Consider the following 17,043-nt stretch of genomic DNA (forward strand, 5'->3'; position numbering starts at 1 on the left):
CACTTTCCTGAAAACTGTATGAACCGGAGCTCTAGCTCGATGGAAATTTATTCACAGCTCATTGTTAGAATCATTTGTTAGAGTCTCCGCTCAAGCTAACTTAACGCGATTTTGAATTTCCATTCGTAGATAACGAGTATGAACCATTTGAATCTCGAGTGGTACGATTGGCAGCATCGTTCAAATCAATAATGCGACCAAAAGAAAAAAATCTTCGTAAATTTCGAGATCACCTTTGAACATTTCATTAACAAGAAATAGAGCCCAGACATCGTAACCGTTATAAGGCAGATTTTAAAAGTTGCGGTGTGAGAGTTAATGTAAGAAAAGAAGTAAATATCCTGGTTAAGGATGTAAAGGACTTGTAGACGATTGTAATGTAGAATAACGAGAACTTGCTGTTGCAACCCGTCCAATATATTTAAATTAAATAAATTAATAAATATAAATAATGTCGAGAGACGCTCGTACAAACACATTCGCTAAGACAGTGTATAATTGCTCGCTGATAACTCGGTATATACTGATTTGCTCGCGATCGCGTCTGTTTATTTATACCGGTCGGCAGACAGTCGGAAAATTCAAATTCGTCTTTGTTGCACGTAGCGGTGACATTGTTTTACCTGGAGATCATTTATTATCACATCATGTAAGTCCTAACGATATTGATACTCCGAGGCGAAACAACAACACGATTTGATTTTTCCTCTAGCTCGTGTGCCGCTACAAGGATAACCATTTTAAACGATGAAAATTTTGTCGACTACCGGTGATCATTATCGACGAGAGAAATTTTATTTCGATTACGAACAGCTACTCGGTAACAAAGACAGAATTCGCGCCATGGAGAATAGTTACCGAGGAGCAAGCAAAATTTCGCGCATATACATTGATTCTTGGTAAACAAAATTAAATGGCCGTCATCGGTAATGGTCTTTTGAGATTTATCGATAACCGAGTTTAAATGAAAAATTCATTTTCGCTCGATCGGTCTGTTCACAGCACGTCCAGACAGTACCTGTGTTACTTCGTATCTCTGAAAGATAGCAAATGTCACACCCATCGTGCCATTAAATACCCGGAAAGTTATGGAAAAGCGAGAAACGAGGTACATGGAAATATGTTCTTGAATCGCCGCGAACCATTTCATCCCCTCGTGCTCCACGATCGCATCCCCCGTCAGATACACCTTACCCGTGACACCGAGTCGTCGAAGAAGCCGGGGGCGGGAGGGCAACGACAACGAGTCGAAGCTGATGGAGTTTCCTCGCGGCCACACGGGCCTCCGCCGATCCTCCGCTTCGAACAGACTTCGCGATTACGGGGGAAAACGCACGACGAGTTGACTTTCGCGCTTCCGGCGGCGGAGCTTACCCTCCGCCAAGGGGTTGCGACCCTCCGTGTTCGTACAACCACCGTGAGCTTCGTACGGTACGCCCCGCCTGTCGACCAATCGTCTGCGATTCCTGGCTACCCCCGATCGCGCGATTTCTCGATTGGCCGTGTACCGACGCGAACCCGATCAAAGGCGACGCGTCCTGGCCAGCTCACCCACATCCGGCCACCCCTGTAGCCGCGAACAGAGGCCAGGAACCGCGAGCCATAGATCACGCGTATACGTGGCGCATCTGCGGCGCCGTTAGTCATCGGCGACGAGGAACCCGTCCGGTTCGATTTCACGCGCGTTTCGTCGGCTCCGGTCGCTTCGACTTCGCTCCGATCTCGCTCTTCGGTTTTGCGCTTCGAGCTGCGACCAAAACGCTCATCGGCTTCGCGAGTACGGAGAACCGTTGACAAGCAACGTGGACGAGCAAGAGGTTCGAGTGATTATTATTTCGCACGGTGGTTGGTAAACTGGTTCTCGTTGATTACCGGTTTCATAGGGATGATCGGTTCGAAGATCGAGCAATTGATTATTTTGGCCCGTTGCTTGGGAGCTTTGGTACGAGTTTACCGTGTGGTTTGGAAAAAAGTGTAGAAATTTCCGGCCGTATCGTAGTTTTCCAATCGAGTGAAAGAAAGAGTTTTGGCGATACGCATTTGTCCTTTAATCGTCATTTTATATGCATACGATTTTCCGTTCCGTTCGCATTCCTCTTTCGTTAAATGTTCGCGTTTTCGTTGGATATCTCGAGCGAGGAATGATCGTTGTATTAGCAATCTTATTTGTTTCCCTTAGCTTTAGTTCTTAACGTAGAACCGGAGTGACAGACTGATCGAACGTCATCGACGTTTCTCTTCCTTTTTCAAAATTGAATCGCTAAAAGTGCGCGATACATGTTACTAAATATTTATGGTAAAATCGAGGATCTAATAGCGCAGAAATAGTTCGTTTAAACGGTAAATCAAGAAACTGCACCGTTTCCATGAAATATGTACGTATCTTGTTTACTTTTGGAACAAGATGGCTATCGTCACTCGTTTCGGAATCTTAAGAGACGATGAAACGTTATCGAAGATTCGACTGTAAATTTCCACGACGTATTTAAGCCAGATCTGTACCGTCGATCAACTTTTAAGATCGGAGGAAATCCGCGATTCGCCAGTAAAAATCAGACGGATTATCTCGCAGGTAAGGAATCACTATTGATCGTATTTTCCAAAATGTTGCGTAGAGTGCGAAATTTTCTAGTGGACAAATAAGTAACTGTCGATAAAAATACGAATTTGTCGATAAAAATATTAAGAATGTGACAATATTAAAATATTCACTATTCTACGATGTTCGAATTACGTTGCCAAATTCTTTCGATCCGGTGTCACTGTTATTACTGCGAACAGCAGCTACTTGGAAACTCAGTATGGTTTGCATGATCCAATGGGACAACCGAGATTCGTGAAACAATTTCGACGACCGAGGGTTTGACTTGGATCAAACGACTTGAGTTTTCTTGAGAAGCTCAAAGAATTAGTTTATTGGACGACGTGTCAAAGAAATTGCAACTGGCCAGAATCGCGAAGAAAATAGTAAAGGTCGCTTTTTACGATGAAAAGTATCGCCGACATTTTCGTTACAAGCTCGGATAAAAAAGTCATAAAAAGTGACTCTTACTACTTTCTTCGAGATTCCGAACAATTCCAATTTCTTGCCAAATTTTGTTACGCTTCGTCAAGTAAACTAATGCCTTTGTCTTCTCTGAAGGCTCCAACTCGTTTGCTTCAATTGCGAAAAGTTACTCTGTTGTAAATGGCGTCCGAATATTAACTGTATTAACAATAAAATAAAATCAATGTTTCCTTCAGAACAGCGATACGTAGTAACAGCGCTTGAAAGTCATTCAACGAGAATACACTAAATTTGCATTTTGTCAATGAATATTTTACGACCACGATCCACCCATCAATTTTCGCCTCTCCTTTTCGTTCTTTCGTACAAATTTTACTTGTTTATTAATTATCCTAGAATTCGTTGATCGTCCTTTATGCTGTTTTATAACGTAAGAGAATTTCAATAACTTCAATTCCTTACCAAAAGACTATGCTCTTACTGAGAGACTACCACATATCGTACGCTTAACATTCCCTTCCATTTAGTTCCTCATGGAAAGTTCGGCTTCTTACCGCTTACACCTAACTTTATAGTTAGTTATTTATAGTTAACTAATAATCATACCATAGTTTACTAAATATTCCCTCCATTTTCCCTTTTCTCCTAATGTCTACGTTATATCTACGCCCTCCGCATCGATTACTTCCTCGTAGCCCTTTGGAGGCGACGATAAAACGACCGAAACTCTAGAGAATTCGCGAATTTCTCGTCGGGAGTTCACAGAGCGACTAGCCGTGGCATGTGCCGCTGTCCGACAGTTCGTCGATTACCCTGCGTAAACGCACCTGTAAACCCGGTTTTCCGTCGCTGAGCCGTGTAATTGCCCGTCCACGGCTCGCCTCTGTCGCCTATAATAGCTGCTGTTGCGCCAGGTCCACGCATATGCTAAAAACGCTTTGGCAAATGTGAAACCCTGTGTGGCGCCGGGAGCACGATGTTTTTTTGACCGGCGATATCTCGTAGTAAGCGACGCACCCTCGAAAACCATCGTGTCCATTCAGCAAAAATGCAACGTATTTCCATTCGCGTCGCTTACTTTGACGCTTTTATATTTATACCATAACCATAGGTATTACAAGTTTACCAGACTCGACCATACTTGGCCGTTCATCGTGTTCTCTTCCTTCCATGTATCTTTGTAACTAGCGTTATTTTATTCGGAATCGTCGCCATTCGTTCGATCGACACCGAACAAAGTTCAACGCGATTCGAATTGGCCAGGCGTTAAGTCCCTGATGGCTCGATATCATCCGTAGTTCGCGAGATATATTTGAACAGAAGGTGGAAAATGATCGTCAACGAGGTAGTTTTGGAACGACCATATCGGACGTCGTTCGCAAGCGAAACGTCTTTTCTTTTGTTTGATTCTTCCAGAAGATAGCGAACGACCTACGACGATGATCATATGCGATTTATGCATACAGCGATATCGTTACGGAAACTTTTAATTACCGACGCGTGACTATCGTCCCGTACGAGATCGAACTCGTTGCCCCGTGTTCATATAAATGTTAAGCAATAGCGCTGCAGATACGGGAAGAATCGGAATAAAATAGCGAGCAGGGAACAGACGCGCACCAGTTGTTGGGCCGGTATCACGAAAACCAGAAAAGTATCTGTTACGTGAAATCACGGGTCTCCTGGAACCACTACACGTTGTAGCACAAGCGTCGTGCACGGCATGTACAACCGAATCACGCAATCACTGTCAATCGTGTGAAGCGGGGCACGTGCACGACCGAAACTAATCCTACGCGCCGTTAAATGAATTTAACAGTCGGATCCGACCTCCCGTTGGCTCTTTCCAACAATCGTTTGCCGATGGAACGCGCGTCGTCTAAAAATATCGCTTCATGCAAATAGATCAGACAGATCAAACGATCCACGTTGTACCACACTTGCACGGTCTTGTCACTATCACATTACGAAAGACAATTAGGTTGCAACATCGAAGCGACGTACAAAAATATATCGCGTCGCAACGACACGATAAGAGAAATGTCGCGATAATTGCGTGGATCATGGACTACACAGACTAGCGTAAAAAAAAAAGAAAAAAAGAAAATGACGCGGTAGCGGTAATTGGATCTTCAACCAGCAATTGTATCGTTAATGTCGCTTCTAACGCGCGTAGGATATCATTGCGTGCCGAAGGAACACACGACATACAATCTATCGCGAACTGACGAAATTGTTTAAATAGGCAAATGAGGCGACGTAACACGAGCCACGCTATCATTACGATTGCGATGCAACGATTAATTATTCAGAGGCTTCTAATTGCAGTCGACCCTTTCGGACAACAAAAGTCACGTCAGGGGTGGCATAGGCTAACGACACTGTTTACGCGGAACTCCTTAAAAATTGACGACAACCTCGACAGGGTGGAAGAAAAATGTTTCGCTACACCGACGAACTTACCGGTGAGCTTCTATAATTGAATGCTCGTTCGAAATACCGGAACGCCGCGGGAACCGTTGATATCGTCTTTTCGTTTTAAAAAAATCACAGTTTCCGACGCCCCACGGTTCAGGGGAAAAGGATATCGACGATTTCGTAGACACGAGCGGAAGGTCCAGGTGGAAGTTAGTCAGCAAGGTGTGACAGGCCACGTGCTTTTTTTCTCAATGAACCCCAGACCTTGCATCGTGCTTGGACAATGAAAGATATCGACGTGAGATTATCTGAACGAAATGACTGGAAGAGTCGTTAAAAGTCTTCGCCTTAGTAATAATGAAAATTTGGAATTGAAAATTAAAATCGCGTCTTAACGATGAAAGCAGATACTAACTTGCGGAACGACTTTAAATGAAATACGTAGCACAGCTGCAAGTTAAACGGATAACTCGCTGCATAACTTTCAGCGCGAAGCTGTTCGAAAAGCTATTTTCCTTAACTTCTTTCTAATAAATAGCCGATAAAGATCGACGTCTACGTATAAATTCGACGTAGAATCGAGAACAAAGATTTACGCGACAGAATTTCTAAGGAAATTATACAAATTATTTGCAAGTAAATATATACTAAAGATTGATAAAACTTGCATCAATGGAAAAAAGAAGAGAAAACCAGCAGGTAAAGGGGAAATGTTATATCATGAGCAGAGAAAATCATATTCCAGATTCGAATTTGATGAAACGCGATGCGAGAGAACGGTGTCGTCTGTTCGTGCTCGATCCATCAGCATTTTTTATGCGAAAGGACGCATATGACGTGACGAGGAAAAAAATTTGCATAGGAGCTTGTCGAATTTTCAACCGACCGCAACCAACTTTCGTCGCCTTGCACCGGGCACAACTATCGAAAAGTCATCGAGCTGACATTAACCCAGGTTGCAGCGCAACTGTGACGAGCTTATCAAAGTTCCAGTGATCGATGGGTTTGCATTAAATTGCTTCTAAAAATAACCCATCCTCCTCCTCATTGCCTCCAACTTTCAATTGTTTCGATCGTCCTAGACCCGATCTCGTCTTTTCTAACTTATTTCCTGTCCAAGGGTACCCACTTGCATATTAGATAAAAATACATTCGCCATAAACTAGCGTGATATCTTGAAAAATTATAATTTCGTAGTCGTAACCGTAGCCTTTCTCCTTTACAGGAATATTATTAATTTAATTAACGTTCTAATGATTAACGATTTACAGATATTGCTCGTTGTCGTTGATATAGCATACAAAGTTAGCTGTCTTAAGACTCGTTATTGATCAACCCATTAATTAAGGGCCAACGTTAAGGGCCTTACGCAACATTCCATTTGCGATATCTTTTGTCGGTCAATGTACGCGGTTCGGTTCTGCCTTTCGTTACTCGTCAAAGTTGTCGAAATTTTTGGTCCGCGTCTCTGGCGTACCTTCTCTGTCCCCTTTTTTTTTCAAAGCGCGTAATTTTCCACGGTTACTTAGCTTCCCCTATCCTGACGAGGAATGACAAAGTTTGACTTTCCGTAGGAGTACCAGATTGCTCGTGTTCAAGCAATGGTCGACATATGTTACCTGCGTGCGTAAACGCGATGGGTGTTCGTGCAAGCAAGGGTTAAATAATCCGCCCACGTGTAACAGCACACCGGCGAACCGATAGTTCCACTACGATATTCGAACTTTCGGTTGCGTGACAAATTTCATCGCGACGAGCTTCAAGACGTTTTAAAATATCTGGCCGTAGGCGGCTGAGTATCCAAAAATCTACTCTCGCACGTTTGTCGGCTATAGTTACGAGTCAAAGTACGTCGATTCAGAAACTCTGCTAGTCGGTAACGTAGCAGAACAAATCACGACGACCATCGATAACTCCGTTTCGCCAATTGACGAGAAAAGTTGGCAAACGAAGCATGGTGAATCGGCTACCATTAAAAATTGAGATTCGTCCGCGTATCGTGCAACTATGAAACGCTTCCGTCATGTGCGTCGCGAAAGTAGTCATCGGGCGATAAAAATATTATGGCAAGTTAACGCTCGCATGCGACGGCCAGCGTTCCTCCTGCCTGTCTATGGCCAGACTATTAAGAAGTCAGGCCACTGCACTGGCAGCAGATCTCTTTGAGGGTTGATGGCGGCAACGATAATGACGGTGTCGGTGAAACTGGTCTTCGGGACGAAGGGTGCGGCGAACCATGGCATCATCCACCAGGACTCTCTCGGTGGTTTACCATCGACGAGCCTGAGCGATGCTCCACGTCACCGATGCATTATTGAGCCTGGGAACCCTACAGGTGGCCGGGCGTCCTGTTAGAACGAGAAAGACCGTGGCAGAGCCAGGCCGAGGCCCTCGACAAAGAGGGAAGTCTCGCCGGCGAAAGGGACATGGAGAACGAAGAGGTGGAGAACAGCCGTGAGCAACGCCGGGAAAGGGGTTGCAAAAGTCAACGGAAGCGTTAGGGATATTTTACGACGTCGGACTTTCCCCCCCGACTTTCTGACTTTTGTACCGTTTCGTTTCTTCATCGCGCAAGCGATTTTCTTCCTTAAGAGTCATTATCAGAGCTCGGACGTTTGCGTGCGTTTACGGGTAATCTACGATCGCTGGTCGAAAGAATAAGAAACATCGCGTAAATAATGTGACGAGACGTTATCTCGGTGTAATATCGGTGAACTTGAGAGGTGGATAAGTCGCGAGCATTGAGAGAATCGAGCGACGTTCGACCATCGTTCAACATTTCATTAGGTGTTGCAGTATGCAAGGAGCCGTGACTATATCTTCCTTCGTTGAACGAGACATCGCGTGGAGAGCGGCGATGGTCGCAACGAAAATCGGATCGCAACGCTAAAAAGCAACGCTATCGCTGTTTATTGACGATAAGAACCAACGAACATCGTCGAATCTTAGGAAATAAATTTATAATCGAATAACGAGAAAGAAAAGTGTAATTCGCGATATCGGTTTCGAACAGTTTCAAATCTGACAACTTAATTGCATTTTCACGACCAAGTTTCAGGAAAGCATGGAGGAGAGTAGCCGGGGTGAGAGTTTGTGCAAAGTTTGCGGCGACAAAGCATCCGGCAAGCATTACGGAGTACCGAGTTGCGACGGATGCCGTGGCTTCTTTAAGCGGTCGATCCGCAGGTATGCGAGGTAATTAACTTGCTGTGGTTTTCGATGTAACCGCGTCGCTAGCAAACACGAGGCGTATGCTAATATTTATTTCGCTATTAACTGTTGGTTTAAATTTAACGAAATCTAGTTGTGCAATTAAGTTCTATTAATATTGAATTCCATCGTGCAGAAACCTGGATTACGTCTGTAAGGAGAACGGTCGCTGTATCGTGGACGTTTCTCGTCGTAATCAGTGCCAGGCATGTCGGTTTACCAAGTGCCTTCAGGTCAACATGAAACGAGATGGTACGCTTCGTTTCTACGGTGATTACGTTTTTATTCTTTACTTGTAACAAATTCGACTCGGCGCTCTTTCATAGGGCTCTCTTCGTACGAAATATGCTGCAAATGTCAGACTGCCAGGCGCGCCGAAAACTCGAATAGCTTTTCGTTCGTGTGCAAACGTAAGGCATAATTTAATCTCGAAGAATCACCTCGGTCCAAAGTGATTCGCTATTTCCGCGTAATACCATACGAGGTTTACGTTCAGTTTCGAAACGTATCCGCTATTTTCGATACTCGTTCTAAAAGCGTCGTTGAAATACATCACACGTGGAACGAGAAGAAACTTACTGGAAAGTTAGCTTCGCTTTAACATACCCGAGATTCGACGTCGACACGTTCGTCAAAAGGTTTGCGGATGACAGGCGCCGATACGTCCCCCGTTATTGCGGCCGCGTACCCGCGCGAATGCACGAACATTCGTAGCCAACATCCAAAATATTACAATGCATGGTGACGTTCCGTTCGCCAACAAAGAAATAGGGAAGTTGCTCGAAGGGCTGGCGAGTAGAGAGAGAGAGAGAGAGGAAAAAAAAGGGTGCTCGCACCCACATGAAATTCTATATTCGTGCTTGCTCACGCCAGAATCCGGAAAGTTAGCCATGCCGCGAGCAGTGTCACAAGCAGCCTGACGTTCACAGGTTTTGTAAACACTTCTAGCCCGACCCGATAATCCAAACACTTGATTGCGCGGGGATATCAATTAGCGAAGGAGGGCAGGAAAGGTACCATTAGTGGTCTCCACTCTCATGGTTTTGATTATATCCTTGCCGATGCTATAAAAAAAGCATGAAATCGATCGCAGGGTGAAGCGGGATTTTGCTTTCGTATAGCAACATATGTGGGTAAGGGATGTTTGATTTTAAACGGGGGATAATTCGTTGGGGTAATTTATAATTCTGTTTCGTGCCAGATAAGACTTTAATACGAGCGTTAAATTGGTAGAATTTAATCGTGAAGCTTACGATATATATTTCGTACGCGTGTACTCGAAATACTTGACGACTTAAAAAACAATTTATGCCTACCGAGGTACTACTTGATATTAAAAACTAAAATATTACAGTTAGGATTGTTTCGACGCCAATAGAATAAATTGTCTGTCTGGCCACAAATGCATAACTGAATATGACATACTAAGGAATTATGATACTCACAGCGGTGCAGCACGAAAGAGCTCCACGAAATACCTCGTCCCTGGTCGCAGCCGCGAGAAGAGGTCCGTCGGTATTATATCCTGGAATCCCACACGTTTACCACGCAGCGAGCAACCCTTACCATCCCCTTTTGTATCCTGCGCTATTTCCCTTCAAGCCGACAATGTCGGCTTTTACACCATCGGTCGGTAAGCGAAACAATCTACTCTATTGTAAATTAATCCTAAATTATTTCATCTTTAATGTTCCATATAAAAACGTATGGGAAATTATTTCACGTTGTATAAACAGTTACTACGATACTTTTTTCATTTGTAGCACATTTTTTGCCACGTTCACCGACAGAGCCGTTAACAGTGAACACAGCTAAAGAGGACGAGGTGACGAGTTCCGAGGAGGCTGGACCGATCGAAACGAGAATCGAACCAAAGGGTAAGAATTTTCTCGTAGAAATTTCGCTAGTTTATCGAAATACGTTTGTTTGTTCGAACGACGAATATTTATGAATTTTGCAGAGGAACTCGCAAGCGCTCGACTAGCACCGTCCGTTACGAACTCTGGAGCAACGGATTATATATCTAGCTTCTCTATTTTACCCACGGAGAACATCTACGAATTTGCGGCGAAATTACTCTTCTTTGCTGTCAGATGGGCGAGAAGCATCCATTCGTTCTTACAAGTAATCCGCGTGCTCACGCGTGATCTTTATATAAATGTAAAGACGAATTAGCATCGTGTTAATAAAGATCGTTTGGCGTTTCTTTCAAGCTGCCCTACAGGGACCAAACTATTCTACTGGAAGAATCGTGGAGCGAGCTTTTCGTGTTGACCGCCGCGCAGTGGAACTTTCCAGTCGAAGAATCCACTTTGGTACCGAACGATTTATCATCCGAAAGAAAAGAGACGCTCGTCGACGAAGTAAGGAAGCTGCGAGAGTTATTGGCAAAATGTGCTCTCCTCAGGGTCGATCATTCGGAATACGCCTGCTTGAAGGCCATAGTTCTCTTCAAAGGAGGTAAAAGAACTTTGCACAAATGTTAAAATTAATCGCACAAATGTTAATTAGAGAAATCGTGCGATAAGAATGTGAACATTTATTTAGAATCGCGAGGACTATGTGAACCAGGGCGGATAACAGCGTTACAAGAACAAACGGTAGCTGTATTCTGTGAGAGGGATGCACGGAGGGTTGGACGACTTTTGCTGCTGTTGCCGCCCGCACGCGCGCTTTGTCGATCTATCTTGCAAGAATTGTTGTTCAAGCCGACGGTAGGGGATGTCAGCGTGGAACGATTATTGGGCGACATGGTCAGTGCTCTCAGGCCGACATAACGCCAATTCGACTCGGTCGGTACGATACTCTTGGGGCAAGCCACCAATTTATATCAACAATTGCTTCAAAGACAATTGCAACATTTTTGGAGGAACGATCGTTTCCAATGATCGTGAGATTTCGGCGTTTTATCGTTCGCTATTTCTTTTCAAATCACGAGGAGACAAGAAGTAATAGTACCGATGCATCGACCGTTTTCACGTCGATAAAGAAGGTTTTTCAAAGAAATCGAAAGTCGACGGAATAATTCGAGAAGTATTAAGCGTTTACGTAAAATCTAGTCAATTCTTTCCTATGCGTATTGTAAATTACAATGTGACACTATTAAGTCTAATTGCGACCTGTACATATACGTATTAGAAGTAAGTGTTCCATAATATATTAGCGAAGTGAAACGTTGCTCTTTTATTACAAAATTGTATTTTTTCTTTTCTCCTTCTTTTTTCTTTTATTCATCTTTATCGATAAATTAAAAATATCTCGTTCGTTAATTTCCTGAACCATTTTCGACATATACAGGTAGATTCGTGAACATGTCGAAGATTGCGGGAAGACGTGGGACAGGCGGAGTTCATTCACGAACGAAGAAAATGTGTGAAATCGAAAGACATTGACAGATTGTAGGCGACGCGATTGTTCGGTTTATTTCAGCAAAACCCTCAGAATTTTTGAAACGTTTATTTCCACATCACAACAATAAAATTCGTTTACAGAGTGTATGGGCATTCGCGACGTTAAATAAAAGTTACTCTTATGGATGATCATCGGGAAGATTGGCATCAAAGAAAAAAAAGAGACACTAACGCACACCGTAATTTTTTTTTTTTTTATTAACTAGAATAATTTATTTTTTTTTTCATTGTAGAAAAAGGAGAATGTATCTTAACTCATGGACTGCATTGTACTCATATATATATATACATATATATACAATTACATACAATCCTCAATTAAATGTTACACATAAATTCATTATAGATTGATTTCTCATTACTTTTTCGTCCTTGTGTGGCTTGCGTGTGTGTTCGTGTATGTAAAAAATATTCAACCCGAAAGCGACAACTGTCGCTTCTTTCCCATTTTCTTTTCCTGTTCTTTCATTGCCCGGAATACGTACGACGATAAAAAAAAAAAATTTCCCTCGGTTATCTTCTTAGATGTAGCTTGTAGAGTGGAAAAAAGTAGCTCCGAGTGCTATGAATTCGTTCGTTCTTTTTTTTTCAGTTCTTTTGCCTTTTTTTATCCGTGGACTAAGACAAGGACGGAGAGATAGCGAAATTGGAAGGATGGACAGACAAGGGAAGACGAAAACAAGAAGTACAAGGTGGAAGGTAACGTTGAAGGTAACGGTAACGATGGAAGATCTCGTACAAATCGATCGAAGAACGATGTCGACGAACGAATAAAAATGGGAAAAAGTTTCGGATGTGCGGAAATAGAAATGGAAAAAAAGCATCGGTGATTAGGAACTTCTTTGTTTTCCCTTTCTCTTTTTTCCTTTTCTTTCTCTGGATATTATTCCGAGATCGATAGAAATCGTGCAAGATGCAAAGGTACGAAAGAGAATTTCGAAAAAGTACGATCGCGGTGTTTCCGTTCTTTTCTTTCTGCGAATTCGAGATACGAGCTCGGATATAAAAACAAAAAAAAAAAAAAAGGGAAAATTTTACACTGGCTACTCTTCGCTCTTTTTTTTCCACCTCCTTTCTTTTTCTTTTCTGACCGTCGCGTGAAACACGTTTGAACTATTTTTCCTGAACTCGGAGGGCATATCATCCCCCCCTCCTAACACGTTCCTTAGTTTTTCTTCGGCTTTTGTTTGCGGCATCTAAAAACGCGTAATTATTATGCGCGTTTACGATGAAACTGGGGGACAAAAAAAAAAAAAGAAAGAAAAAACGAATGAAGAAAGTCCTTTTGCCTGCGTTGAAATCTATCTATTTTATGAAGTGTGTCCAGCTTTTCGTTTTCCTTTTCTTTTTTTTTTTTTCTATAGTTTACTCGTTTTAGGAATAACTGATAATATTTATTAGTAATACCGTTCTCCTTTCCTCTCTTGCGTAACGCGCTTACATTCAAATAGACTTTTATTTTCAGAGTTACACACAGTTAATAAAATTTCGCGATTAAGCAAATCGGTCTCGCTGCGTTTGTCGTTCGTTTGCGTGTGGGTGTGTTCTTTTTTCCCTCAATTCACCATTACTACTCCCTTTTTCTCTCATCTATAATATTACTTTATTTATCTTTATTTTTAATTACGTTTTATCATCTTTATTTGTGAGGAATTGTTCTCGTCGAGCGTATCGCTCGCTGATGATCACGGTGCATCTTCGCTCACGCGCGCGCTTCAACATCGATTTCTCTCGCTCTTCGTTCTCCGTAATTTTCTTAATTAATAATAGAATAAGAATAATAACAATACGAATAATAATGGTAATAGTAGTAGTAGTAGTAGTAGTAGTAGTAGTAGCGTAGTAGTAGTAGTAAGTAGTAGTATCGTAGTAGTAGTAGTAGTAGTAGTAGTAGTAGTAATGTAGTAGTAGTAATAATGATAATAATTAAAAAGCGATAAATTTTGTGGAGATACGAAGGGAAGGAAGCATACACGAATTTTCCCTTTTTTCTTTCTTCCGCGAAAAGCAAACACACGAAAAGTGATTTCTCTCGTTCTCTTGCGAACTTTCGAATTTCGATGGCACGAACAAAACGGCAGCTTTGTCCGCGCGTTTAGCCAAAAGAAAGAAAAGCGACGTTAGCTGGCGCATGAGCGTTACAAAATGAAAAAGACGCGCGTACATCGGCGTCTCGCCCGATTTTTCCTGTATCTTTTCAACCAGTAGCGCGAATCGAATTCACATAATATGCCCATTATTAATGTCGTTTCGTTTAATTTTCATTACCTTTTCAAAATCCATTTTCGTTTCTTTATCTTCTTCTTTTTTCTTTTTTTTTTTTTCATCTTTCTATTCGTTTGTTCTCCCGTGTTCGCGATATCGTCTGCGTTTATATTATACCCACGATGACAAAAATCGTCGATTCGTAATTACATTTACTTTTTCTTTTTTATCTTCATCGTTCTCTTTAAAAAAAAAAAAAGAAAAAAAAAGAAAAGAGACAAAAAAACAACACAACGGCATTTCTACTATTCCCATTCTATTTTAACGCTAATATGTAGGACAAAAAACTAACAGATTTCGGTATAATAACAAATCATCGTCCACCGAGCCCGAGACGAGTCCGCGAGTCGCCGAGCAACCGATCGATCCATAATACCCGTTTTCTTCTCTTTTTCTCTCTATCTCCCTCTCTCTCTCTCTCTCTCGCGCGCTCTTTTGTCTGCAAACTTTCGCGCGCCTAAAATCCACCTTCTCAGCGATTCTCTCTCTCTCCCTCTCTCTCTACCCTGTGTCTTGTTCTCGGCGGTTCTCTGGACGCTCTCGGGCAATTCGGCGCGACGAAATATAACAGGTTGTTTGCTCTGACGACCGTAGAGTGCCTCGTTTCTCGTCCATCTCTTCCGCTTCGACGATGGACACAACAGAGAAAAAAAAAAAAAAGAAGTTAGAAATCTGTCGAAGCCTACGCCTCCCTATCGACGTTCCGACTCTCGTTGTTTTCTCTTCCTCTACGCCCGTAATCGATAATCACGCATTTACAATAATCCTGTCTTTACAGTTCTATATTATAGAATTATTAATATCTTTACTTCGCAGAAGTCGTATTACGAGAACCCCCGCTGGCTACCGGATACGGGACGACACTTTTTTATTGCTGTCGAGATGGTTTTTCGAAGGTTGGCAGTGACGCGTGCTAGTTAACGATTCCGTCAACTATTCCAACGGATACAGTTTCCATGCCCGATACTTTCGTTACGTCTCGTTCGTTTGAACGAATAAAGACGAGCATCGAACGATCGAACGATAGGATCCGTTTTGTTCGGCTCGCGCATCCGATCGGCAGGTTCTCGAGGCACGATGTATCAGGATATATTTCTTAACTGTGTACGATTATTTCGGTTTTCTACGGTTTGTTGATAAAAAACGGCGAAGGGCGGAGGGGGCGACGGCGTAAGAAGAGAAACAGGCAACGTTCAACGAGACTCGGGCATCTTCGTATCGATACGAGGCAAATCGTGGTTCGAACGCGTGGAGGGGATCGTACGAGAAACGAGAAACTCTAGCTACTTCACACTATGTACATTCAGAAAGGAGAGCCTCCGGCGAGCAGCAACGAGCGAGAATCGCGAAAAAATAAAAATGGAGGTCTCGCGCGTTGTTTCGACGAAGAGGCCCTCCGCCTCGACAGAGCTCGCGAATACAATAATTCTATTTCATAATTGTTTTATCATCGCTATTTCACGTTCAACTATTTCCTATTGTAGAAAGGGGGAGGGGGTCTGTGGATAGGGTTGGGGACATTTCTCTTGCTGGATTATTCCTTACTGCTTGCGATCGTTCTCTCTCTCTCTCTCTCTCTCTTTCTTTCTCTCTCTCTCTCTCTCTCTCGCGCGCACGACTTACTTCTCCTTTTCTTTTTATTATTATTATTATTAACCATCGAGTATATGTATAATATTATATATCTATATATATCTCTCCTATCTGCGCTGTTGCTTTCGAACTCGTCCACGTCCCATGCGAAACGAGCGAAGGAAACGAAACAGATCGAACAAAGACCGTAGAACTTGGGATTCGTCCGATCGAATCGATCGACGAGGATTTTTTATATATATATGTAGAGCGACTGTACATGTTTACGATGCTATCTGTTTGCGAGACGTAAGAATCGAAATATCCACGGTTGAAATTCTCCGAATAAAGATCAGTGACTACAACGTGGTAACGTTGTAACTGCGTTCTCCTCGTTCGCGTCGATTACGATCGTGCAAAATCTCCATGCGCGTATCAAACGTCAACGACACGATGCAACAGTTATATATCGTCGTGCGGATCATCGTTTTACACGCATGATTATCGGAAGAAAGAAATCTCTAACTGGGTTTTCCCTATGCGTGTGTGTACATCACAATGGTGTTGTAAGATGGCGCAACAAAAAAAAAAAAAAAAAAAAAAAAAGAAAGACACAAAAGATAAAAGAAAGAGATATATATCCGACAACTGAAACGTGGCTTATCGTCTATATATTCTTCCCTATATACGATTGTTCTTCATCCTTTATCATATCGATCGTTTCGTTATCTCGTATTTATCTGTTTCATTATCTTCCTTCCCTATGTTCCTGTCGCTGGCTAGTTTCATTTTTCTCTGCGTTCTCTATCGTATATGCGTGTAATTGAGGTACGGTAATATCTGCTTTGTAGCTCTGAAATTTGCGAGGTAGTAGTGTGTTGAGACGTGGCGCGACGGCCACCCCCGTCGCGGGCGTCGAGCGTCCAACGGCGTCGCTTTCCTTTCCGTTTAAAAACGTTTCGTAAGGCCCAAATCTCTCGCGTCCTTCCAGACGGCTCAAGGAAGCGTTAGATGGACGAACAAGATAGGAATGAAAAGGAATAAAAAAAAAAAAAAAGAAAAAAAAAATAGAGAAACAAAGGAGGAAACAACGACAACGAGATCAGGTGGTGGACACGAGAACGAAGAAGGATCGCGAGACGATAAAGTAATAAATATGTG

General features: G+C 42.6%; 2 protein-coding genes across 5 annotated transcripts in view; one reads left to right on the forward strand and one right to left on the reverse strand.

Moving 5' to 3' along the window:
- Positions 1–8,489: 8,489 nt before the first annotated feature.
- LOC117158331 (nuclear receptor subfamily 2 group E member 1) lies at positions 8,490–11,746 on the forward strand. Its single transcript, XM_033337121.2, has 7 exons — positions 8,490–8,620; positions 8,772–8,887; positions 10,083–10,268; positions 10,399–10,512; positions 10,596–10,759; positions 10,849–11,095; positions 11,183–11,746. Exons 1-7 carry the CDS (start codon positions 8,490–8,492, stop codon positions 11,410–11,412), a joined length of 1,188 nt encoding a protein of 395 aa, XP_033193012.1. The 3' UTR covers positions 11,413–11,746.
- Positions 11,747–12,075: 329 nt separating this feature from the next.
- Imp (IGF-II mRNA-binding protein) overlaps positions 12,076–17,043 on the reverse strand; it is a 61,184-nt gene continuing 56,216 nt past the window's right edge. For all 4 annotated transcript variants that reach the window (XM_033336922.2, XM_076622281.1, XM_076622280.1 and 1 more), the window contains exon 7: positions 12,076–17,043. This exon is cut by the window's right edge and continues 17,532 nt beyond it. The gene's annotated coding sequence lies outside the window, so the exon portion shown is untranslated.

The sequence above is a fragment of the Bombus vancouverensis genome, chromosome 10, assembly GCF_051014615.1.
Source record: "Bombus vancouverensis nearcticus chromosome 10, iyBomVanc1_principal, whole genome shotgun sequence".
Taxonomy (NCBI): Eukaryota; Metazoa; Arthropoda; class Insecta; order Hymenoptera; family Apidae; genus Bombus; species Bombus vancouverensis.